The sequence below is a fragment of the Pezoporus occidentalis genome, unplaced genomic scaffold (genome assembly GCF_034315485.1).
Source record: "Pezoporus occidentalis ecotype Australia unplaced genomic scaffold, CSIRO_AGI_Poc_V1 ctg4, whole genome shotgun sequence".
Lineage (NCBI taxonomy): Eukaryota > Metazoa > Chordata > Aves > Psittaciformes > Psittacidae > Pezoporus > Pezoporus occidentalis.
The window spans coordinates 12,624,153-12,650,843 of NW_026915724.1; the positions used below are offsets into that span (position 1 = coordinate 12,624,153).

The 26,691-nt window shown below is 42.5% G+C and overlaps 1 protein-coding gene across 4 annotated transcripts in view; it reads right to left on the reverse strand.

The window, feature by feature from the left end:
- The window catches only part of MAPRE2 (microtubule associated protein RP/EB family member 2), a 104,074-nt gene that overhangs the window by 36,032 nt on the left and 41,351 nt on the right, over window positions 1-26,691 (reverse strand). For 2 of the 4 annotated variants that reach the window (XM_062633478.1, XM_062633475.1), the window contains exon 3: window positions 4,124-4,251. In XM_062633478.1, the coding sequence (XP_062489462.1) occupies window positions 4,124-4,244 (121 nt within the window). In that variant the 5' untranslated portion in view covers window positions 4,245-4,251. Of the gene's footprint in view, window positions 1-4,123; window positions 4,252-24,878; window positions 25,109-26,691 lie in introns of those variants that run through there. The other 2 variants (XM_062633477.1, XM_062633479.1) reach the window with 2 other exon arrangements.

Sequence of the window (26,691 nt, forward strand, 5' to 3'; positions counted from 1 at the left end):
AGCCTCAAAGTATAGCTATGCAAGGAATTACACCTCAATTCAGGCTGTGTTTTCCTCTCTATATACATTTATCAACTCTAGCTTCCTTGCTTATAATTTATTCAGCTTGCATACATCATGCTATTTCTTTTTAATTTGTATGCAAGCCCTCTATAGACTCCTGCCCGACTCTTATTTTGAATATACTCTCATGTAGCAGCCAGACACTCATGCAAAGCCCTGTAACACGTTCACTTGGTATTCCCTATAGATGAAAAACAGCCTTAGCAAAGAAAATTAAGTTATAAGCTGTTTAGTCAGAATTCTTTTTAAGCCACTGCATATTTGTTGCAAAAATGGCATGACTCCTAAAGAACAACCAGTGTCATAATTCCTTTGAAACTTCTATTCCCCAGGCATATGGGTGTTGCACATGGGATTCTACTACATTAAATCCACTCAGTTGTTCCCTATTATTTTTCATTCATGTATCAAACTAAATGGTCTCAAGTCTAATGCCCATCAAAAGACAATGCAGTATGCCTTCAATTAAACCCATGGATTATAAATTTCCTATTCAGGTTAACAACCTTGCAAGTAGTCAAACCCAGAGACCAAAACCTGACAAAATGACACTCACCTAAAACAAAGGGAACTTCATTGCTTTGAGGTGCTCAGAGAGATTTTCTCTCAAGTTGTCAAAACTAAATTACCAGAGGAGCTGAAGACTAAATTTAGACTCTCCAGGGCTGCATCCATCCATAACCTGGGGTTTTTGGCACATCACTACTACAGCAGGCATTCAGAAAGCTCAGGGGACACTGCACTTTGCTCGGCCTACTTAGCAGAGACAAAAACACATCTAAGACTCCCAAAGAATGCAAATACTTTATGACTAAGCCAGCCTCTTCTTTTGCTGCTCCTCATCCTAGCAGCTCTGTTCCTGTAACTGGCAACTGGGGAATAGGCTGGTATTGCTACAGCATATGCATTATCAAAGCTTCTTCTCCACAATGAGAGAAAGGTCTGATTGTTTTTTCTGTCATTATGAATTGTCATGGTGAGCTTTAGGTACGTGCTGAATAAAGCCTTTATTAAAAGGCAGAATTTCACATTATTCCTTCTTGCTTAAGCTCGGAATGTTCAGAATTATTGCTAGGTTGGCTGCAAAACACGGGCACCCATGAGGTCTCATATGCAGGTGCTGAACACAAGTGTATGCCACATCTAGGTAGCTCACGCCTCCTAAAAATAATGCCTTCCAGCTTTTCATTCAGATTTAACCTCTCCCCTTTCCCTCCCTTGCTTTTTCTGGTCTTGCACTAAGCTTTTTCTGGCCTTCTGATTGCTCCTTATTAATATAAATGAACAAGAACTGAATAGTAATGTAACAGCATGACAAATCTTCATGCCCTTTTCTAAAAAAAGAAGAAAAGGTCTACATGATTTTACAGTAGGTTATAAAAATTCAGTTACAGTGGCTCTGTAGCTCCCTGCTAATGCTGTGAAGTGCTTCATGGTTGTAAAGCATTTCCCACATATTCATTCTCTCTGAATTCCTGGGGAAATGCTTGTATTTTATGGAAACTAACATTAAGTTGCATGAAAGCTGCCAATGCTTCAATGAACATCCGCCAAAGGAATGCCAGAATGAATTACGTTGGTCATTCTCAAACTACAGTCCATATCATGCTTGCCGGTGCTCTTCCTGTCAGTTGGTCATTTGTGCTACTGTCCCCATAGTTTCCATCCTGTAAACTGTATTGTATGTACATTAAAGAAAGTACTTTGAGTTTACATGGTAAACTATATATATATGAAATACAGAAAGATTCCCAAAGCTTCTTGTTCATCTATCTTCAATCCCTACATGTGCATGTCTTACATGTGAGAAACTGACTAATCAGTCTCAAATAAAAAGGACCTAGTCCATAAGACTACCGTGGTCTAGTGTCTGCAATAATCTAGCAGTTCTTAGATTCACCTGCTCAGAGAACAAATTCCCTTGGACTATAGGGTACTAAAATGCTCCTTCAGGTAAGGAACTATTAATCCCCCGTCCAAGATTGTAATGAACAATAACACAAACCTAATAACATGTAAGAATCAATCTCATCAAACCAAATGGCAAAATGCAAGTTTACAGCTTTGACCTGTAAAAGCATCAGGTAACAATAGCAGTCAATACAGTCCAGGAAGCTCTAAAGGAAGAAAAGATTTAATGGAGGAAGAGCTGAAATGAGACGACCCTTTTTCAGTTTTTCCCTTGTGGTGCGTCCCAAAATCCTCACTGGATGTCACAGAAAAAGTTGTATAACAAACTATGTAATGAAATGGGACAGTGGCTTAGTGACAATTTCCATACTTTTCTTCTGCCTGCCCCATCCGGCAGAAGTCTCTCAATCTATTTTCTTAAATATCTTTAACTCATTGTACTCTGCATAATCTAAATCTTCTTAGATCACTTCTCCCCTCCCTGTTTTGGGAAAGATTTGGATGTTTTTTGGTCTTTTCTTTTCATGGTTTTTTTTTTTTTTTTTTTTTTGCAAGCCCACACACATTTAACTGAGTGGAGAATTCACTTCAAAAGCTTCCTTTCAACTATTTATGAGCATATAAATAGCTATACAGGAACAAGTCAATAACTGGTCTAGTATACTTCCTGTTTCAAACAATGGTAAAAGTTGGGTATTTTGGGATGAAAATGTCCATTTTCCTGCATCTTTCTATAGCCTGATAAGCATGTGTGCACGTGTATACCCATATGTCTCTATATATAGCTACATCTATATTTACATATGTGCACACACATCCCCACATGAATGCTTTCTTAATGTATAACTCAATAAAATACTTAGGCTAACTTCCGGGCACATAAATGTAACAGCAGCTAACTCTAACATTTCGAGTTCAGTAACTCTTAAAAAGGTTATTTCTTGTGTTCTATGCCTTTAATTACTTATTTTATATCAGTTACTGACATGCACTTTAACCTACACTTTCTCAACTTCAATTTTATAGTCATTGTGCAAGCCTGCAAGCATGCAAACCTGCAAGCATGCAAACCTGCTTCTGCAGCTAACAATTGTTTTTTAAGTTTTGAGGTTTAAGCTATGAAGCTATCATACTCCAAAGATTTTTCTGTACCTTTCAGGGGAACATCTCAGAAAAATTACCTATAATGGCAGGTAAATTCAAATATATGAATGTAAGACCCCACTAATGCATTTCAGCTGGATCAGTAAATGGCTGAAATCTGGTAATGTGGCTTCAGTTCTATGCACTCAGAGCATTGTCTTCTGAAGTTAAGATATTCCCAGCACGTCAGTTGTCTGGAAATAGCAATCTAAGTTAGATCTCCTCCAGCACAAACATCTTCAAATTTAAAAATCACAGTAGGAAATCAGAAAGAATCACTCCCCAGGGGCATCTGTATTTTCAGTGAGACATCAGCTTTTGTCTGTGTCATTTCTACTCATCATCTAGTTACAGACCAGTTTAACACGTATCTTGTAGCTGCCACTCTGATTAACCAAAATGTCCAAAGTATTCAAACCATTACTCTTTTTTTTCAAGGCTCATTACCAAAGTTACTTACAACAAGAGTTCAGTTACACTTACAGAGAAACAGGAAGATGTTCTTGACAAACTCTTAAAGCCCTTGCAGCAGCTAGAGGCTCTTTTCCTCAAATTCATGTTCTTCATAGTCACACTTGTGCTCTTTTTTCTGCAAACATCAGCAGGGATTTGAGTACCCTCACCAGGAAGGAAAAGGTGCCGGAGAATTTGGTTCAGCTGGGGTGTCGGTTCTCTGTTTGTCTCTTTTTCAGCTATGTCCACCCAATAGCTTGAAAACACAATAGCTTATCAATGTATTATTTTCTTGCTTAGTCAACCTTTTTATCGCTTCTGCGTATCTTCTGCTACATCCGTCCCATTCACCTCTGCATTGTTATGCTTTCTCAAGGCACCTTATCCTTCCATGATTAACATGAACACAAAAACACTTCCTTTGCACGTATATTAGTCTCTTTTCTCAGAGTAACTGGTTTATGTCAAAGCTTAAAGTTATCTATTTTCAAAAAATCGGAATTTTAGAGTGGTTTTAAAATAAACATTTGTAGAGCATACCACACTTTCTTACCTGAACAGAGTTGCTCAACTTTTGTGTAGTTTAAAGCTAATATATCATTAACCCATGCGATGATGTCATGTCTGCTCATAGTCTCTTGGGTTATAGAGGTAGAGTACACGTTGACCGCCATTCCCCAACTAGGAAAAAAAAGGACAAAAAACAGTTTTGGCATTTTGATCGCTGTTTTCTGGATACAACAAATTTACACTTCCTGTGTAAGAGAAAGAAAAGCTGCATCACTGCACAACCTTCTCTTATGTACTGAGATGGGAGATTTAATTTTTATTCGTTGATGCTATATAACCTCCTCAGTGTCCTCTTGGAATATATGAACATATTTCTCTGGCTGTCACTGAATTTAAAGAACATACAAATCTACAGTATTCTGTTTAATGCTAATAAGGTAGGAAAAAAAGAGTAAGACATAGCCTGCAGATATACAGTCAGGATCAGAGACCTGGGATTTGTCACGTAGTGCTGCACAAATATAGTGATCTGACATATATCTGTCAGCTTTTTGCTGCTGCAGGATGATTAGACTGCCTAAACGAGTATTTTATTTTCAGATATCTTCTAGAAGATGCAGCAGTTCTACTACCTCAAATACTGATTTCTCACTGGTTCAGGGGCCTTCTGGATCACTAATTCTGTTTCCAGCAATCACAGAATGAATACCAGGCAATCTTTTTTATCAATTCACCAACTTCTATCCTGAAATTAACTGAGACTTGCACCCACAACCATCCGGTTGGAAAGCTGCTGTGGAGCCCGATTCCTCTAAACTGTTAGGAACATTCCCTCTTAGCTTAAACCCATTTGTTCTTCTGCCAATATTATCCTTCAGCTCTAATGGCTTTTTCTTCCCCAGAGTTGATTTCATAATGTGTTAGGAAAAGCAGTCAGTCTGTCCCAATGCCCAGGTAGTACAGAGCAACCAAATTAATCCTCCGAGTATCTTATCAACTCAGACCTTCACTTCCTGCTCATGCCAGCAGTCCCCCTTGAACATAGCCAAACAGTTTCAAACTGAAATACTGGGACAATGTTTCACCAAGACCTTGTGAAACAGCACTCTGTGCTGAAAATTTTCATAGCCACATCTTCGTAAGAAGATTCATCTAGTTAGTTAAGGTCCTTCCTGCAAGCAAGTAATTCATAGTAGCTTCTATCATCAGCCCCCAAGTACACAGGCTGGAAACACATGCTGCTGGATTTTATGTTCTGTTATTCTACACTAGTCACATCTTCCTGTTACAAGACATTACAAAGAGAAAAGATGGGCACATCCAAGGTCATCTCATGGACAGTTTCAAACAGCTGAACCAAAATCATTCATGAAAAGAGTAAACAATGTTCCCAAGACTAGTGGAGTTCAGGAAGTCTGCTAGTAACAATCCAAGTATGAGGTGAATGTATGACTATTTGATCAGAAATGATCAAATAGCCTAAATAGCACCATTATTCTTGTAAAGAAAGGGTTTGATGGGGACTGCACACCTATTTCTCTAGTGACACTGTGTAGCTAACACTTAACTGGCTAGCTTTGGTGCCAGTTCTGATACCTCAGCCTTGCACCTCAACTTCCTCTCTCAATGAAGGAGAGCAGGAACTCTTCTGTGGGATCTGAGGTCTGCATTGACAATTTGCAGAGGTAACCATTTGAAGCTTAATAGACAGTTCTGCAGAAAACACAAAGACCACAGGGGTTAACTCTGCCCATAGTGAGGTATGCTGGGGCAACTTAGGTAAAATGTGTGAAAAAACCCCCACCAGCATGAAACTTGACTCAGTAACACGTAAGTATATACGGGCCTTCTACACACTCCTGTATGGGCACTTCTGAACTACAGATCAAATCAGCCTGTCCTCCCTCACTGTTCAGTTCTTCCTACAGGCTCCCAGACAGCACAGCTAATTGCATGAACTGTACAGCGTTGCATTCACTGTAACACTTAGCAAAGGTCGTTTTCTTGGCACACGCTAAGTGCTTGGATTGAATTGAGCGCTAGGAACAAAGTTTGAGAAACTGGGAGTGCCCTTTTATTCTTAAAACCACACCATAATGGCTAGCCATGAAAGCTTAGAGTCAACATCAGGATGGAAGGGACCGAGCAGACAATCAGCACCTTTGTTACTAATAGCTTCTGAAGTTAACACCGCCACTGCTAGCATGGTTTTTACTTTGTTATTTTCAGGCTTTTTATATAGATAAGAAACTAACAGAAATACACTATCACTGTCACTATTAAACTAACATGTTAAATATTGTTTTTAAGATCAGTTCAAGTAACAGCTTAACAGTGAATTTAACATTCATTTAAGATTCAGAATACTGGGTTTAATATGCAAGCAGCCGTTCAATATGGAACAGTCTGCTAACTTTTAAACAAGCTATTTAGATGATAACAATTGAAATAAAGATACTCTGATCTGTGATTGCCACTACTTCATCCAATTTTAATAGGCCTCTCAAGGCCTGGTAGAACTCAGAACAACCATCAGCTACCAGTGGTTAAAGAAGAAAGTGTACTCTGTTAAAAAGATCAAGAAAATCCACACGCAGGAAGGAAGCAGAAATTCCTCCTTCACCCTTTTCTAAAAGCAACTGCAAAGAGAAAGACCTATCTTTCTGCAGAACAACAACCAGCCTCCTTTGCTGCAGTGCATGGGGTGGGGAACTCCAGGAAACTGTGAGTAAATGAATAACCTTGAGCTTTACAATGATACCTTGAAGGATATCTGTAATATAACTTACACTGTGCCTGTGAATGAATTATTGCAGTCTATGGGTCAAATGCAAGTCCAGGCTATTTGTCAGAGACAATAGCTTCACATTTATACACACAGGTATGTGTGAGGGTGGACCAACACAATTTTAAACCATATGCAAAATTAATCAGAACTTTCAATAAAAAAAATAAATCAATAACATGCCAGTGCAATTTATTCTCAGTGACGTGTTAACACATGTCTGAACCTGCATGTCCTCTTCTCCTGAAGGGCTTCGCTGTGCCTTTTGCATCCGCTGTCACGCACCCTCCTAATGGTTACAGTTTAAATAAACTCAGCTGGGAAGGTTTCCTTTAGTGTAAACATGTTCCTATTTGGTGCTTAGATACACATATATCCTGTTTGCCACACAGACAGACCTTGAAAAAAACCAAAGGAGAAGAAGAACAAACAGACATAGGTGGCAGAGCCATGGCCAGCAACAGACAAGAACAACTGTGCTTGACATCCACAGCTGGGCTTAGGCTTCAGGACTGTTCCCTAAGTGCTGAACTACTTTGAAAAATGTGATCCAAATTCAAAATGCATTAATAAACATCTGTAAGGCAATGCTACAGAACAGCTGGACAGGTGGAGATACACAGAACATACTCTGAACAGCCAAAGAAGCTAACAACTTGATCATATGTCTTAATATACCTCTACTTCCCAATGACATTATTTACATTTTCTACTTGTTAGGCTTTCCTTGTTTAGACTGAACACTCTCAAGAATAAGATACACAAGGCTGAAAAATAGCATCTACCTAAGACCTTCCACCTTCCATAGAGATGCCTGGCATCTCTAGTAGCTAAAAACAGATTGAAGATAGCACATCGTATTCCCACTTCAGAGCACACAGGTGCTTAAAAACTTCTGTTACAGTACTGCCTAACTAGAGAGGGCTCTCCCTTGTTTTACTTAGGAGAAACAGAAAATAAAATCCTCAGTAAATACAAACAAGCCATTGGAGAGTCTTCACATGGTAGTCCAAACCATTCGCTTTACACAAGCACAGCTAAGCACCACAAAGCTGAGTTCAGAGGATTAGTTGGGTGCTGAAAATCATGTATATGCTTAAGCAGTTACCTCAGTCAGAAATACAGTGGCTCAGCGTGTCTGATGGTAAACATTACACCCAAAGGATTATTAATTTCTTAAGACACTACCTGCAGCACCGAACATTCAGCTATTAGACATTTTCCACTGCTCTTGTTACAGATAACTGCAGCTGTCACAAGGTGCTATCCAGCTGTGTTTAAGGACAGTTGTGCAAGAGGCATATATACTTTACTTTCCTGCGGAGAGACGAATAATTGTTGACAGAAGCAGCACTGTATTATGGCAAACCAGTAATAATGGCAAGGCTGAAAGAATTACAGCAATGAATCTATCTGTAGTGTAAATACCCATCACGTGTCCTCACCTCTGAACCCACAAGGCCTTCCTGTTTCATACAATTAAGCATGGTCTGATGCTAAGTTTTTAAATGCAGTAGAAAGCCTGTGTGACAGGAGTCTCCTGGAAGCTGGCATCTGATAGCATCAGGATAGATATCTCTAGTAAAACAGAAGATAACACACCAAAATTTACTGAAGCAGAAGATATAGCAGAAAAGCTAAGACAGCAAGACTGCTGTAGCTCCTGTTAGAAAGGCTTTCTAGATCAAAGCTACTGCAAAACAAAACCCCCTGAAGGAAGAAACCTGACAGCCTCAGCAGCTGGATCCCTGTTGTAGAAGGAAAATTCATCCTTTTATACCACCCTGAAACAGCAGCTGAACCTTGCCTGCTTTTTTAACATTCTCTGCATACAGCTTTAGCCATAGTCATTAGAGGCCAGTTATGCTTGAGGTTGTCTTCACTGAAAGGAGTGCGGAGGACATATAAACAACACAAAAAGCTCCTATACAATGCTGATAGGAGCGTTCTTACTCTACTTTTTGACTTATGCTGTATTCTTCCAGCAAATTCAATTGCCATGGCCAAAGGCTTTATGCCAGAGCTTTGCAACTGAAGTGATATTTGTAGCAAGCAGCATAAAGGCTCTGTCTAGTCAGAAACTCAGAGCTACTAAGATTAATCACAAGGAGATATTGCCATGGGAAAAAAAAAAAACAACATATAAGGAGAAAAGAATCCTGTGGTTGTATTATTGGAAGAAATTCACACCTTTTAAAATGCTGAATGTTAAATTTCTTGTGTGCTGTTCCCATGTTACTACATAGCCTTGAAATGTAAAAAAAAAAAATAAATAAAAATAAAATATTATCCATATTATTATTGATTTACTTCTTAATGCCACGTTACCTTTACAACATGGATCTGGCTTGACAACCTAAAATGATTTGTGAAGCATGCTACAGAGTTTAGACAAGACTGAGGTGATCCATGTACATTTTGATTGCTTGAATGTTGCAGAATTATCATTTAACACAGCAAACAGCGTATTTTCTATTGTTCTCATTGCAGTCTCCTGTTTAACTGCAAGTAAGATTAGAGTAATAGAGATTTACTTAGATTAGACTAGGGCATTCTTAAATTCTGTTATTTTAGATTACAGGCTGCCTGCCAACCCTGGGATGCTCTGACCTACACAAATGTTTGTGAGTGGTCTCAAGGACTGGTTTAGACGCAAATATGAGTTACTCTTACAAAGATGGGCAGTAATTCTGGTTTGTGGTACACAAGGTTTTAGAAAAAGTTAAAACCCCAAGAACATATTAGCTGAGAAGCAGAAAAATGCTGATTCTTTTTTCAGACATTCAGTTCCCCCAAATCTCAAACACATAATCAGAAGTATTTAAACAATATACACAATCTGAGCCAAAACCTCTGAGATGGCCCAATAACTAGCAATGCTGCACAGTTTTTACAAAACAGTTTTAAGTTTATTCACTAACCAGTTATGAAATTGGGGTAGTTTGCCAAAATGAAAAGAACAGTTACAAATTCCAAGAAAATTATTTAGTGCTCGGAAGATTTTAGGGCACCTGAGGAGGACAAGCCCCATTCATTGACTCACTTGAAGTTGATCAGTTGATATTTTTGATTGGCCAGTCATATTTGCATAGCATAAATAAGATTTGGGTTTTTTTATTACTTGACTACTTTTTCACTCCTGCTGCCACTGAAACTGTACAGCAATGTGATAACGTCATGTTTCCAAAGTAATACTAAACTGTTTTCCCCAGGGTCCACCTTTGCCTCCAGAAGTACAACATGGTATTAACACTTAACTACACAGTATCTTAATTGTGGCTGAAAGTGTCTGGATGCTTTTTGAAAGGTTCCTTATCAATTTCTATGAGTAAACAAATCTTAGCTAAAAAATACATTCTTGGCAACAGATAGAGGTTCAAGAAAAGCAAACACAAGATGGAAGCAATTCAGAGTCTTTGGCCACTGCCATTTCCACATAGGTATATTCAGACTAACTGGTTAGAAAGAAAGCACAGCACTCTCAAACTGCACCTCAGAGTAGTCCAACCAAGCAATTGCAGTGCCCAGTGCTGAACAGGCACTCAAAATGGGCAAGAATGCACAAATCTCAGTATAAAAAGAACATTACTACAAATTAAAAAGGCATTGTAGTAACGAAGAACCACAAAAAACCTTTGAAGTGGGATGAATGAGAGGAACATAAGCGTGGCAAGACTGCAGTGCTAAAAAAAAAATAAACTGCTTTTACTTAAAGTTATTACCCTCCCCCCACCAAGGCTTTTAACTCAAGATCTTAAGCTTCAGTTGCTGCTTTGATGCCCTGAAGGAAGACATCCAACCTGTAAAATTTTCACAACAGACACTGGCAACTAGCCTACCTTTCACAATAGACAATGGGATTGTGGGGAAGACTGATTCAGAGAAAAATAATTCTCAGACTTATATAGTAAACCCAAGTCAATTAGAAACATCTACATTTTATAAAAAAGAAGAGGATCTAAGACCATTTTGTAACTAGAAAACCTTGAAAAAGCTGATGAATAAACCAACATTTAATCTTCTGTGAAACAAAGCCAATTCGCCAAGACACACGAGAGGTTTAATTCGCCTTTCTCTGGGTTTTTTTTTTTTCCCTCTCATCAAAAAGAACACATTACTAAGGATACACACAGACATAACTAAAGAATTTCTAAGAGGTCAAAAAGTGCCATAAAGCAAGGTAACAACAGTGCTGAGAGCACATCATGGTGGAGAAAGGATGCCTTGAGAGGCAGCACATGTTAACAAGCCCCAGTTCCTAGCCTGGGTTCTGCAAATAACAGGGGAACATTCTATCTTTGCTCCCACTAAATGATGGATGTGCTTTAGCAAATGCAGATTTATTGGAAAATGAAGATGGCAGCAGAGAAGAGCTTGTCCCCGAACCCACTGCCCCACTTGAGCACAGTGCATGAGCTCCCAGGCAAAATGATGTGGATACAGCCACACACTTAAGCAGCCACCTGCATCTATGCCAGGAAAACATCTGCCCCTGATTAGGAAGGGATAAAAATAACCAGAAACCTTAAGAAACACCAACACCACTGGGCACCCAAGGCACTACGTTGGAGGCACAACCCACCAGCACAGCAGCCACACTGCAGCCTGGCAGCAGCTCTGGCAGGGCAGGCGGCCCGCTGCTCCTGACTCCTGCCATTTCCGCCTTTTAAGTCCAGAAAACGTTGTGGGTAGGCTTGGGAGTTTCAGCAGGGCTGAGATCCAACTGGAGTCAGATGAAGTCACCACATGAATTTAGTTTTGACCTATCCGGGGTTTTGCTGCCCCCCCTTCTCCTCCCTGACATGTACACACTGGGAGGTGAAAGGCTAAAGTAACACGTCAATTTACTCCAAGCATAACGTAATGGCAAATGAGATTTTGTAATACTATACAGCCCTCCTGACAGGGGGTCTGAGCAGACTCCAAGGGCCTCACCCCCACACAGAGCCAGGCAGCAAGGCAGTGACTCAGCAGGAGACAGGCACTGAGCATCCACAGAAGAGGTTGAGCCTGGGAAGAAGGGAAAACAGGAGTATTCAACAAGGGGAAATGCAACGCCTTTCTCCTAACATGTAGCTGCTGTTTCCTAACAAGAGACTGCAGTATACTTAATATAGTCTGCCTGTCCACAGTATGCATAGTTAACCAGGAGAGCACTCTCACGGGAAAGGTCTTGCACTAAAGAGGAACTACAATATATGTTTTCTACTCATAAATGATGCAATATGATACAGAGAACAAGAACTTTGTCATGCATCAACTTTTCTCTCTTTTACATTAAAAACAAATGTAGATACACACTGATTTGGCATTGCAACATTTATTCTAGGCTTAACAAACATATATGTTAGAGTCATAGAATATAATTCCAGTATCTAAATGAGGTACGAGAAAGCTGGAGAGGGTCTTTTTATAAGGGCATGTGGTAACAGGACAAGGGGGAATGGCTTTAAACTGACACACATTAGATTTAGATTAGATATTAGGAAGAAATTCTTTACTGTGAGGGTCGTGAGACACTGGCACAGGTTGCCCAGAGAAGCTGTGGCTGTCCCATCCCTGGCAGGGTTAAGGCCAGGTTGGACAGGCCTTTTAGCAGCCTGGTCTAGTGGAAAGTGTCCCTGCCCATGGCAGGGAGGTTGGAACTGGATGATTTTTAAGGTCTTGAACCATTCTGTGATTCTGTGAATATCCTGAGTTGGAAGAGACCAACCAAGGATCGGTGAGTCCAACTCAATATTACTGCAGGGAATAAGGGCCTGTGAAAGTGGCCTTCTAACTAGTCACTTTGAAGATATCTGGAGTGACACCCAGGAAAGGACAAGAAACAGTGCAGCAAACAGTGCAACTGTCTGAGGACCCTTGGGCAAAGAGGCCAGAGCACAGCCTTCATGAGAGAGCTGCGGAGCTGCCAGGCAGGCAGCCAGCCTCGCTCCATCCCAGAACAAGACATCATAGCAGGAAGGTGGTGACACTGAGCAGGGGTATAAGACATTTATTTTAAGCCACCTTTACCCTGCAGTTGTAAACAAGCATGTGACAATGGATGAAGCAACAGGCAACTGTGCTGGCTGCTTTCACTTGTGCATCACTCTCCAAAACATGGCTGTGTATTTCTGTAATGCAAAATATTAAGCTCTAGTATGGTTAGGCAGGGTTCCCACTGCTACCACAGCTCTGCTGCCATTTGTGGTTCAGAAGAGAAGTACCAGGCTTCCTGCTGGGTATGCAGAGCATTCAGTGGGCAGGTTTCTAGGACCAAGCTTCATCAGACATTTGTGACCTGAACCACATGTAAATCCTCTGCCAGCATTGCCTCTGCAGACCACTGGGCCAACACATGATGCAGCTTTTTGTTAGGCTCTGCATTCAACCTCCCTCCCACTTCTCCCTCCAATGCTGGTGAAAGCTGGGCTAATAATAATAGTTAAAAAAAAAATAAAATTAAATCTTGGAGTTCTGACATCCCCGATGTTGCCAAAATAGGCCCAAATAAACAGTCCTGCCTTTGACTTGTAAAACTCCCCATAAACCATTATTAATATTATACCAATTTCAAGCATTAACACTACCAGACATGTCACAATTTTGGGTTTGGATACCAAAGCAACTTGACCTCTTCCATGATTCTCATGAGTTAATACTATAATAGACAAGGAAACACTGACATTATTCTGGTGCTCAAGATAATACCAGTAAAAGACTTGCATTTAAGAATTAATCCTACCAAGGACTGCCTAGAATAAGGCTGAACTTCTAAGTGCAATTGCTTAACTGCTGAATTAATTTCAGAGCAACTAAAACCAGAATTCGCTAATCACAGATAAATTGCTCTTTAGCAACATGCTAGCTCAACCATCTGTGATTTATGTAATATATTACTGCTGCTGTGTGCCAGCAACCACGAACTTATTTTACCATTGTTGCACTACCAACACAGTTCTTGAGACTACTAGCATCAAGTAAAGCTTTCCCAAAAGTTATTTTTCCAACCATATTAATCTTTGAACGTCTGTGAAGTTGGCATTTTCTTTTTGATTTTAATTTTTAACATCTCCTGCCTATCTAAAGGTGAGAAATCCCCAAAGATTTGTTTTCCCACAAAACACCCTATTCTATAGTGCCTACTGCTTTGACACAACTGTGATTGTAAGAACAGAATTACTGTCAGTTACAACAGTTTTTATCTATAAGCCCCAATAAAACCTTGTACCTTAAGCTAAGAGAACCATAGATGTACTGTTTAATAGGATTTGGCCTCCTTTCATGGAATATCTTGAGGTCGATTCCTGAAGTGTATTGCTTCCAGCTGGCAAACAGTGACATTACCAAGTTCAACTCCCACAATAAACAAGGGGGAAAAAAAAGCTTATTGCTTGAATTACCTTTGACTACATATAAGTGCAGTTAAGAAGGTAATAACCTATGCTGTAATGTGAATATTTAGTTTCTTCAAGCCTCTCAGTGTTGCTGTAGGTCATACAAAAAGACAGTTTTGCACCACTCCCTGTAAAAGCATGTTAGACTAAGCACATGGCTGGCACAGTTTAATTCTGTGCTCAAAGTTAAACATTTCCTGCAAATTAAACTTACCAATACTGTTAATACTTTTGCATAAAAGAAATGAACAATTCCTTAAACGTAGAGGGGGTAATCTACCAGCTTTCAACTTCAAGACATAATCTTTATCTGCAATGTGCATAATTATTTTTATGACACAGCAAATCTATCCCATTGCTCTACTGTGTGTTTACAGACTTTTGGTCATGCCTGGGTACTGAATTGCAGAAGTTGTTCCCAGTGATTTGAAGAACGCAGTATGAAGTAATGAACACACTGCAGCAGCAGTATAGCTTTTTGTGAGAATTAAGCTAGAAAACAGGCAAAATTGATGCAGCCAAACTGAGACTGCATACACACATTTTCCTTTTCCATTTGGAACCTATGATGATAGGATCATTTCACCTCGGTGGCAGTACAAATTTGTTAGTGTATGATATTCCTTTCACTTTTAAAGTGCCTGATTTCATGATTCTGTTTAGTGTGCTATGTTTTGAGCTCAAGAGCTGTTAATGCTTATTTGAGTTACAGAATAAGATCATAAAGTGACTCTGGTAGGTGGGGAACTCCAGAGATACTGGCTCCAACCTCCCATTCACAGCAGAGCCAGCAAGAAAAAGCTGCTGGTTGTCCCATGTATCTGAGTTTTGAGTCTCTCCAAGGACAGATATTCTACAGTATCTCTGGGCAACTTCTTTCAGTGCTTGACCATCCCCGCTGTGAACATTTTTCTCCCAGTATCTGAAGTCCTTTCTACTGTTGCAGCTGCTGTCTGCCATTGCCTCTCATCCTCTCCCTAGGCACCTCAGGGAAGAAGCTGGCTGCACCTTCTCTACCAAACCATACCCATTACATAGCTAAAGACTGCAATGAGATCTTCCCTCCTCCTGAGCTTTTTCTTCTCCAGGCTGACCAAACCCAGCTCACACGCTCCAGCCTTCTGACCATCCTGGTGACTCTCCACCCCACTCACTTCAGTGTGTCCCTGTCTTTCCCAAACTGGAGAGGCCAAAATCAGATACAGTATGCAAGGTGTGATCTCAGAAAAACCACAGGAAAACAATAACTTCCCTGGAGCTGATGGCTATGCTCCTGCTAATGCAGCCTAGCATTGGCTTGGCTTGGCTTTCTTCCCTGGAAGAGCACACTGCTGACTCATGTTCATCTTTACCAGCATCACCAGGTCCATATTGTATAGTACTTCAGGGAAAAACAACCACCTCACCATATTAAAAATAAAGCTGCTTAAGAGACAAGGTAGTTCTACAGTATCCCCACTGCTGAGAGGCACAGATTAAAAATGTCTGCAGACAGAAACACAGGACAAAAAATAATAGTTCTTATGACTTGTTCAACATCTTTGTCAGTGACAGTGGGATTGAGTGCACCCTCAGCAAGTTTGCCGATGACACCAAGCTGTGTGGTTTGGTTGATATCCTGGGGGGAAGGAATGCCATCCAGAGGGACCTTGACACGCTTGTCAGGTGGGCTGATGAAGTTTAACCTTGCCAAGTGCAAGGTCCTACACCTGGGTCAGAGGAATCCCAGGCACAGCTACAGGCTGGGCAGAGAAGGACTTGGGGGTGTTGGCTGATGAGAAAATGAACATGAGCTGGCTTCAGTGTGCGCTTGCAGCCCAGAAAGCCAACCGTATCCTGGGATGCATCAAAAGGAGTGTGACCAGCAGGTTGAAGGAGGTGATCCTGCCCCTCTGCTCTGCTCTTGTGAGACCTCACCTGGAGTATTGTGTGCAGTTCTGGTATCGTCAACATAAAAAGGACATGGAACTGTTGGAACAAGTCCAGAGGAGGGCTACAGGGATGATCAGGGGACTGGAGCACCTCCTGTATGAAGACAGGCTGAGGAAGTTGGGGCTGTTCAGCCTGGAGAAGAGAAGGCTGCGTGGAGACCTCATAGCAGCCTTCCAGTATCTGAAGGGGGCCTATAAGGATTGCAGAGGGACTCTTCATTAGGGACTGTAGTGACAGAACAAGGGGTAACGGGTTCAAACTTAAACAGGGGAAGTTTGGATTGGATATAAGGAAGAAATTCTTTACTGTTAGGGTGGTGAGGCACTGGAATGGGTTGCCCAGGGAAGTTATGAATGCTCCATCCCTGGCAGTGTTCAAGGCCAGGCTGGACAGCGCCTTGGGTGACATGGTTTAGTGTGAGGTGTCCCTGTCCATGGCAAATGGGCTTGGAACTAGATGATCTTAAGGTCCTTTCCAACCCTAACAATTCTATGATTCTATGATTTCATGAGTCTGACAACTGGGTAGACTCTTCCTGTTGGTGCCAGACAGTAGGACAAGATATGATGGGCATGAACTAAAACACAAGAGGTTCCACCAAACACAAGAGGTTCCACCTGAACATAAAGAACAACTTCTTTACTGTGAGTGTGACTGAGCATTGGAGCATAGGTTGCCCAGAGAGGTCATGGAGTCTCTTTCCAAGAGGCATCTGAACACAACCCTGAGTAATGTGCTTTAGGTGACCCTTCTTGAGAAGGGAGGCTGGATTAGACAAGCTCTTGTGGTCTCTTCCAGCCTCAACCATTCTGTGATTCTGTGAATTCACAAATTCTGTGAACGAATGTGGTATCTGAAAACTGTTTTCAGATCCTGATTCAGATTCTACATCTTGCGTAACTCTGAAACACTAATATGGGCAAGGAGTGATATAGACTCCAAACAACAATTCAGTGGAATACAATTAACACCATTCTGCATGACAAGGTTTCTAACAGAACAGTTACTTCCAGATGAATGTTGTACTTTTAGGAAAATATATCCCTTCTATTCAACTAATTATCATTTCACTGCCTCCATACTCCAGGCATTCCTACACGGCATAGTCTTTCTGTATACAAAAGCTCCGGTGGGACTTTCATATCACTGGGCTATGTACTCCACTTCCACACAAACAATTACTCACAGATTCTATAGTTATTTTAATAAGCTATGATTTGTATAACACTGAATCCATAAGTAAAGCAAACACATTCTACTTCAAATATTTTAGTGCTTCCTATTCATGATATTACTGGACTAGCTCCATAGAGATTAACCTTAAGCAGTGAAGCATAACGACCATGTAAAATCTGCCTAAAATGAATTTTCATTCCTCCAAAATTGTTTAATATATATTGCCAGCAAGCCCTTCCGAGTATCAACACCACATTCCAGAGTGACAGGCAAGAATTTGCATTCATGTGCATCTCTGAATAATTACAGCTGCTTGGGTAGGAAATCTGAACATAGTAAGGAACCCTGCTGTAGGGGGGTATTCACTTGAGTTACTCCTAAAGGACAAAACTGACGTCCACGGGTCTTGCTAACTAGCTGTCAGGGTTCCAAATTGCCAAGACACATAGCATTGAAAATGAAACCTCCCAAACAACACACACAACCACATGGAAAAACAGGACGTACAGCACTGCTTTACACTATACCATTAGAGCAAAATAAGCTACTCCTTTACTCTTTCAACTGCTACACTGGAGAAGGGCCCGTTTTACACAGAAAAAATACCAAACTCCAAACCAAGAATCTTTCAGTTTGCATAGCTTGTTTAAACACTGCCCCAGACCACTCAGTTTCTGTTTAAATTCACATGAGCTCACACCAAGTTTTCTGTCCTTGCCCCTCCAACCATGCAGGACCTAGATTCACAAGCTCTATATTCCATCACTTTCCCATATTTCAAACCCCTTCCCTCCCCCAGTCAACACGAATAAGCAATGCAAGGCAGCTGTACGTAACAGGAGATAAAGACCCATGACCTGCATGGCATATTCCTCTGCAGGCAGGCAGATTTGGCTCAGTTGTAGGATTTCCTACGGAAGCTACATCCTCAAGTCTCAACTCGCTGATGAATGTTTACATTTCCTGTTTGGATAGCATAGCAAAACAACAGATTTAACACAAAAGCACCCTTCACTGAGCATGGGAAACAAGAAATCATTTTAGAGTGGTTAAGCAGAGCCATTTAATGAGCGTGCTTTCAGTGTACAGAGCCTTCTCTACCAAATGTTTAAAACTTAGTATACCAGCAGAATACTAGGCAAAATTACATCAAAATATCACAGGCAAAGTTTTAATTTTCAATTAAACACGCAATAGGATGAAGACAGCAGAATTGTGCTAAAATAAAAAAAAAAAAAACACTGCTTTTAAAACCTGAACAGTTAAATGCATATTCAGTAAACTTCTATAGCTGATATTCCCCTTCCCCTCCCACCTAATTATAATGAAACAATATGAAGAAGATGCTTTGTCGGTGAGTCAGGCAGCAGAGATCTGAGCAAGATCCAAACCGCTACACAGCTACCACCATCCACTGAAGAAACACGGATGTTTTGCATTTACGCTCCCTAGCACTGATACTGGCAGTGAGCAATCAGTGCCGCTAACAGAAGGCCAGAATTCGGGGAGTGAGGAGGACACAAGTATCCAAACACTGTCCTGGTGCAGTATGAGCCTTGCTGTTGCCACCACGCTTACTCCACACTACAGCTTTTGTGCCACCCCCCTTCAGTGGTTGATGTGATTGAGAACAGATGTGGTGAGACCACTCGTTTTCAATTATCAAACAAAGGCTGAAAGTTGCATCTCCAAAATGAAAAGCTGGCACACAATTTTTCTTCTTCTTTACCAAGCCTTTGCTATAATTAGCTTTGGGCACAAAGAAGGAGAAAAGATTTAAATTTAACTTAACTCCCCCCAAGCCCCAAACCCAAAACCTCCGAAGATAGTTTTAAAACTAAGTCCCTCATTCAAATGCCAGGGCTTGGAATGCAGACCTACTACACTTATTTTTTGTTACTGCCTCCTAAACAAGTATTATATCTCAAAAGACTGGTACAGGTATGCTACTTGGGAAAACATTCCTCCAGTCCAACCTGTTTTGTATGAGGCAAGCTGTATCTCCCCTCAGACTAGCCATTGGTGTAGCAAAGGAAAAACCTCAGAAAAATAGCTTTAGTCAGGCTCTCTTGGTCCACAGGCCCACCTCCAAATCATCTTTCTTTCACACAATGTTTTTCAGCGGCTGTTTTCAGGAAGGCTACATTGAAGAAACCAAGCAGAAGCCAAAATGTCTATTTCTAAAAGTGACAGCAATCAGGTTCAGTTCTCACATACCCCAAACTCGCTCCTTTTTCTGTTAGTATGCCAGAAACATACTGCTGTTGCTATGCAGCTCAACGAGGTACTTTGAAAAAACGCCCCACACCACGCAACAAAAACCAGAACAGCCTCCCACCTACAGGATGTTTCTGAAACCCACAGGGGCTGGGTGCAAATGAGGTGCACTCAGACCTTTTTGGTGAGAGTATTTGAGTGCAAACTGAGAAGATGGTTGCTGAGTTACTTTCATTTCCTTACACAAACTTGACTGGCTGTGTGTGTTGTGTCCTCCCCCAGACAGAGCTACCTCTCTCAAACCCTGATTTTAACAAATAGCCTCAACTCCCCAAACATTGTGAAGACGTTTCCTTCAAGGAAGATCTAAAGCCAGGTCAAGAGAAATAACCCAGTAATGGAGGCAGACTCTCAAGGTTTCAAACTACAGAGTATTGAGCAGAGTCATCCTCCTAACCCTCCAAGATATTTGCATGCATTCACATGTGATTCCCAGTTATCTTCAGACAGTTTCACCCTGTGCTTTTTGGGTACTTCTACTCAGCAGAAGACACCAAAACAGCTCTCCTTAGGCAAAGTACTCCCTAATCAGAAAACAAGATTAAAGAGGAGCAGCAGCAGCAACAGGAAGCCAGCTTTACAAAAGTGAAAGAAGGGAAAATAGAGTGCACCTAAGCCCACAGGAACCAGAGAGATTTCTGCATGATGCCTCTTATGCTGGTTACTAGCTGCTAGCTAAAACTCATCAGGATGGTCTTCTTTTGGATAGGTAGTAACTATCTTGTTGCAACCCAGACTCTTGACAGGCAAGGGGAATATCAATAGGGTGTGATTCATGCTGCTTTTCTTACTTAAAAAAAAAAAACAAAACCATTCATTATTGCCTTTCTCCTGCTTCCAGTGAAATCTAGGGCAAAATTCTCATAATATGCAATAGGAGTCCTTAGGCCAAGAGAAAACACCCCTGAAAATAATTCAGTTACTAATATATTTAGTAGCATTTGCTTTGACTAGCATGTACAGTTTCAGAGGATGAAAACAGTTGCGCCCATCTGCACGGGGGATGATTAAGACAACTCACTGCTTTTACTCTGTATCATCTTCCCAGCTCTCAGCAAGTTTGGGCCTTTAGTTTTATCAACACAAATAGTCTTTTTTTTACTTCATTGAAATTACCTGCTTACTATACTCAATGGAACCTAATTTTAGAGCAAGAAATGCCTTCTAACTCAAAGTAAGGTAAAGCCATGAGTCTCCCTTTGTATCCCAAGTAAAGCTGCACAAGTGTGAAAGGCAGAGCACCAGAGATGATGGCAGGGACATATCCTGCAGAGGGAAGGATGCTCTTTGCCACACGGGACCAGCTTGCATCCAGCAATTCTTTGGGAGTTGGGAAGGCAAGGATCAAAACAGATTTTGCTGTAATGTAAATCTCTACTTTCATTGTGGAAGTTGTCAGCTCATACCGAGTAAAAGACAGCCAGATACACTCTGTAACACCCCATGGTTTATTTCAGCGGTGGGTGAGGAAATTGCCACTTCCGCCAAGCTTTCATTATTACACACAGCATAAGAGGAAGGCATTCTCTAAGAGGAAGATGACATTTAGGAAAATGTATCTAAAAACAGACACCATCAGAGAGGTACCTACTCATAAGAAGGAAGGTTTGGTGGGGTTTTTGAGTTTCTTTAAGCTTAATGATTTGAAAAGAAATAATCAGGAAGATAGTCCCCTTTCCCCTTCCTTTATGAAATTGGGGGTATAAAATTAAACTTAGCCACATAACCATTTTTCTATCAGCATGTAGATGAAACAGAAGTTAGACATGGTATCCTGCAAAGGAGGGTACAACAGTTTTTCCCTTTTAGACCAGAATGGTTTAGGCTAGGTATGCTGTTCAAACTTGGAGATATTCAAACTCTTCGTCCAGCTTGCTTTTAAAAATCTGATGAGCTGAACAACCACACAAGATGCCTGGAGTCTGACAAAAAAAGCACTGCAGACATGCCCTGCTCAAAAAAATTCCCCACAAAGCTGTTGATTCGGTTTCTCATTGAATTTTTTCAGCCTTCTTTGAAGATAGAAGTAAAACTATAATTAAATGTAATGCTGTTCTCAGAAGTGAGCCCAAATCTATTTTGGGCCAAAAAAATGACACCTTAGTTCCAAACAGATTTTAAAGTCAGCCTCCAGATCCAGAAAGCCTGAAACAGCATTTCACTGGAGAAATAAAGATTGATTACAGTTGTTTACTCCGAAAAGGTAACATCTACTTGTGACTAAATTTTATGCCAAAGTGCCTGGTTTCCATTTACCAGCTAAGTAAAGCTGGATGAGAAACTTAACACCTCAGGCCTGTATGTCCCAGTCTGCAAAATGTAATACGTCCTTTGGAAGACTTGGGAAAACTATTTGTGGCTTTGCATACGGATCACATAACTGGGACTCATATGGTATAGGTTCAACTCCCTGCTGCATTCTAAACTCAAAGGATGACTTAGGGCAATGCCATCCATTGCCAGCTTCCTAGTGTATAAAATGGTGTAAACAGCTCTTTCTAAGTCTGCTTCAGGAGCTGGATATCAAGTGTTTGGTAGGATATGGTATTTGAAACAGTAAACTTTAAACTGGTAAACACATTCATTATGATCAAACAACTTCTGTTTTAAAATATTTATGAAACAGAGCATGTTAAAAGTAGTAAAATGAGAAAGCATTTCTGATATTACAGGAGAGAGAAGCAAAAGGTAAATACTGAGCCTCTATACACAGGGCAGATGAAGTTTAACTTAAGAGCAAAGCTGCAGTTGTGAGCAAATTACGTGCTTCTAGATCAGTACAACTGCTGATCTGGTGTCATGCTCCAGGCTGTGTTTAATGACTTATTTATTCCATATTTCTAGATACAGATGGAACAAACCAGCCTGACAATCAGAGGCATAGCAACCTGATGTGTCATACAGTGAAGTTGTATGGGCTGCTTCATAAGTCTGCTTCAAAGTCAGCCTGGCACCAACAGTGCAGCGTGGCAGTCGGCACAATACTGATGGTATTAACCTGTTGTATTTAGTGATCTTCTCCTGCAACTCAAACCAATCAAAAACCAAACTAGTCTAGCTTCTAAAAGTTTTCATTGCAGTTAAAAGCCCATTCTTTTCCAGTGTCAAGAAGAAATTTCACCACAATTTACACATATTTCTTTAACGCTTCCTTTGTGTTGTGGCTAATATTTACCTCACAAAGTAGTCAACTACAGGTGAAAACAAATCAAGTATCATCCACCTCCATGAAGAAAGGGGGAAATAAACAGAAATAGGTGCTATGACTTTGTAGATCAAGATAGGTTTCCACAAGGCAAAGAGAATATAATTCCCCAGTGGAAATTTTTATTAGTGCATTAAAGGTCTATTTCTGAAATACTGAATTGGATTATTTATTTACTGCTCAAAAATAACATGTGACATTAATGTTAGTAGTTCTGCATCCCCTCTATATTGCTCCAGGTACGGATACAAATGGATACAAAGCTAAGACTAAGGAGTTCTCTCTTGGATGAAAGGCTATTCACACACAGAATAACTTCACAGTTTCTGGAAAACTGGGTAACATAACTATTTCTGTCATCATGTGTTTAACACAGCAGCCTCACAAAGACTCTTCCCTAGACACAGTTCAATGTATGATACGACAGGTAGAAGGATAAGATGACTGCCTTGTTGATAGCTGCAGAAAATTACATACAAACCTATTGCAAGAGGGTAAGGGAGAACCCCATCTAACAGAGATTTTCTGAAGAACCCTTCTGAAGGAGAGCAGTGAGATAGCAATCAGTAGCACCTGACACATGTCGCACTAAAAATAGATCCATGATAATTCATGTAAAACATATTTCTGCTTAGATGCACGATAAAAATACAGCTTTCCTCTACAACAGAACCTTGTACCGCTCATCTGAATTGTAAGTATAGGAAGCCAGAGCTCCAACCTTTCTGCAAGTAGAAAGAGGTCTTTACAAAAGCAATTTTACTACTTTGAGCTAAACGCATGCATCCGGGGCTTCATTACACAAAGCATCAATAGATTCAGAGAGAGAGACAGACTAAATTTTGTGGTATTGAAACAAACCACACGCTTGGATCTCTGATGCATTTCACGGTCTCCCGTCAGTGTGCGATCAACAATAAGATTCACTGTTAAGGTTATTAATGCTCAGCAGCTCTGTTATTCCTCAGCAGCAGAAGAAATACTGTGATTTTCTTCAATCAAGCCAAGTCATCCACATTTGTTTTCATCTAATCGAGCATACAACTCGCCACTTTAGTCAGATATTTGAGAGCAGCATCATTTCCTGCCGTTCGAAAATCAGCTTTAAGGGGCGTGTTCTCTGCAGAGGCACCACTTGCTGTCACTCGGGCAGTATTTAAAATAACTGTATATTAACATAAGGGGAGCTACCGGCCGTATTTATCGAGTCGGCAGCAAGGAGCACATCAAACCAGTTGCGTTCCGAGCTACGCCGCGACCCTTATCAAACAATGCAAGCAATTTTAATGAGCTTATCTGCCGGAGCATATTGTCAGAGATGTTAACGCAGCAGCGCTGCCAGCAACGCATGCCAAACGATTCATCAAAAATGCCTACAACTGCGACAAAGGACGTGCCCCCCCCCCCAAATGAGAAACGATAAATAAATACAAAATGGGGTTGGCGGGGGATGGGGGGGAGGAGGAGGACGGATGGAGCCCCCCCCCCCCCCGCAAGCACCGGGGGGGTGAGGTGGGTGGGGGCTGTCAGCCCGGCCCCGACGAGCGAGGGGCCGCTGTCAGCCTCGGGCCGGTGTGCCGGGGATGGAGGGACGCAGCAGCCCTTTGGGGCAGTGCCCATCGCCCGGTGCGCTCTTCGGGCCGGGTAGGGGCTGCCCGCACCCCGCCATCCCCGGCCACCGCCTCCCGCACGGCGCCGCCTCCGGTATCCGCAGCGAGGTGCTGCGGCTCTTTCCAGGGGGAGCTGGCTGCCTGTGCGGGGCTCGCTTTCCCTTCCTTCCCGTTTTTCTTCTCCCTCTTCCCTTTTTCCCCTTTTGTTTTTGCTTTTTATTATCTCAACCCGCCTTTCTTCCGCCGGCAGCGGCGAGCCCCGCAGACATCCCGCCTATTCACCGAACGCTTCCCATCCGGACAATGCCAGCTCCCGTTCCCCCGCGCCGGCGGGACCGGGGAGATGGGGGAGCTGCAGCCCGCCCGCTTATGCAACCGCCCCCCCGGGCTGCAGCCCACACTCCCCTCCCTCGCCCCGCCATCCGCCGCAGTACCTGTAGGAGCGCTCCCCCCGCACGGTGTGCTTCCTGAAGGGGATGATGGTGGTCCCGTTATCCTGGATGATGTCGTTATTGTTCTCGCCATTTGGGGACAGGGCTTGTGTCGGTCCAGGCATTGGCGCTCCCGCGGCTGCCTCCGCCGAGCCCCGCGCTGCTGGTGTGCAGAAGGTGGCGGCACACGACACTCACCGCCCGCCCGCCCGCCGCGCCGAGCCCCGCCCCGCCCCGCCGCGCACGTCAGCCCCTGGCCACCGCCCCACGTGACCGCCCCTCTCCATGGCAACCGGCCGACTCCGCGCCTCGCCTCCCTCCGCGGCGCGGCGGCCCCGCTGCGCCCGTGGAGGGGACCAGGCCCCCACACAAAGAGCCGCCGGCCCCGGGCCGTGCGGAGAGAGCCGCTAATGCGCGGGCCTGCTCGGTGCGGGCAGACAAAGCGCCGGACGCACCCCCACGCCGTTACCGCGCCTCCTCCACGCGTGTCCCCGCGCTCGTGGGCGGCACCGAAGCACGTCCCCCTCCCTCCTCCGCTCCCTGCCCGCCTCTCCCCGTGACAACGGCGGCTGCGGTTTCGCCCTGGTTTTCCGAGAACCGCTCGAAGCGCGGCTCCTCCTCGCCCCGACACCAGGCAGCTATTCCGGGCGCTGCCTCCGTGTTGGGCCCCCAGCACGCTGTGAAAATGCCCAGCTGGCAGCGGTGCGATCCGGACAGGGAAACGCCGCCCAGCTCTCCTCAGCATCTTCGTTCTGCTCTGGTGTGCTTGGGGTATCGCCACTTTCACCGCACAAAGCTTGCCTTGTCTGCCCGCAGCTCGCAAGAGCAGCCCTTGTGTTTGATACAGTAGGCTGATAAAATGTACATTAAATGGTGTGAGAATACAAGGAGGTCAGAAATCATGGACTCCTAGTCATAAAAGCATGAGGTCTAAGCTCAGCGAGGCTATTTTGCCCCTGCTCCCGAATCCACTACTCCACCCAGATTTTCACCCCTCCCACTCAAGCACCAGGATGCCCAAGCTACCAGGCTCTGTCCCTGTTACAGCATCACTGAGGAGCACAGCCAAACACCCGTCAAGCTGCACTGCACGTTTCCAGCTTTTTCCTGCTCTCAGGCTTACAGAGAAACCATCCAACAGCACATCCTTTGCCATCTTGCCTGGGTCAGAAACAAGAGGGAAAGAAACCTGCCAAGGCAGTAGCACTGAACTGCTGGCACTGCTCGCTCCCTTGGCACCACCATCCACAAGATCCCTAAACCCTTCCTCCCCTTCATTTAAAAGCATTTCTTAGCTCTCCACGCCCCAGTCCATTTCTGTCTGCATATCTCTGATTTCTGCATATCTCCCCTCGCCTGAACAACAACATGCTTCAGAGTCTGACATTAACCACAGAGCAAGGCTGGTCACCCTCAGAAGCACATCCGAACTTCACCAGGGCAGAACCTACCCTGACTTCTCAACAGTGGATCAAAGCTCACGCATTTACCACATTAGAGAAACAAACTGTCCAACTGTTTACAAATTGTTTCCTCTAAACAGAAACCAGCAAGAGTGACTATGGGCATAGTCTCTAAACAGCTCTGTATGACCTCAAGGCTGTTAGATGCAAAAGGGCAAAAAATATTGGGGTAGATCTACCAACATCTTGAAAAACCCCACTCCCAAATCCAGCTCTCAAAATGAGTTTTAAGGTGGCAGATCAAATAGAAGCAATATGGGTATTTCTAATACATTCTCAGAGGCATAGTCTGGTATTTTTTTAAAACTCAACAGTTCTGAAGTCTGAGTTTGCTTGTGTTTATACCTCCTTTT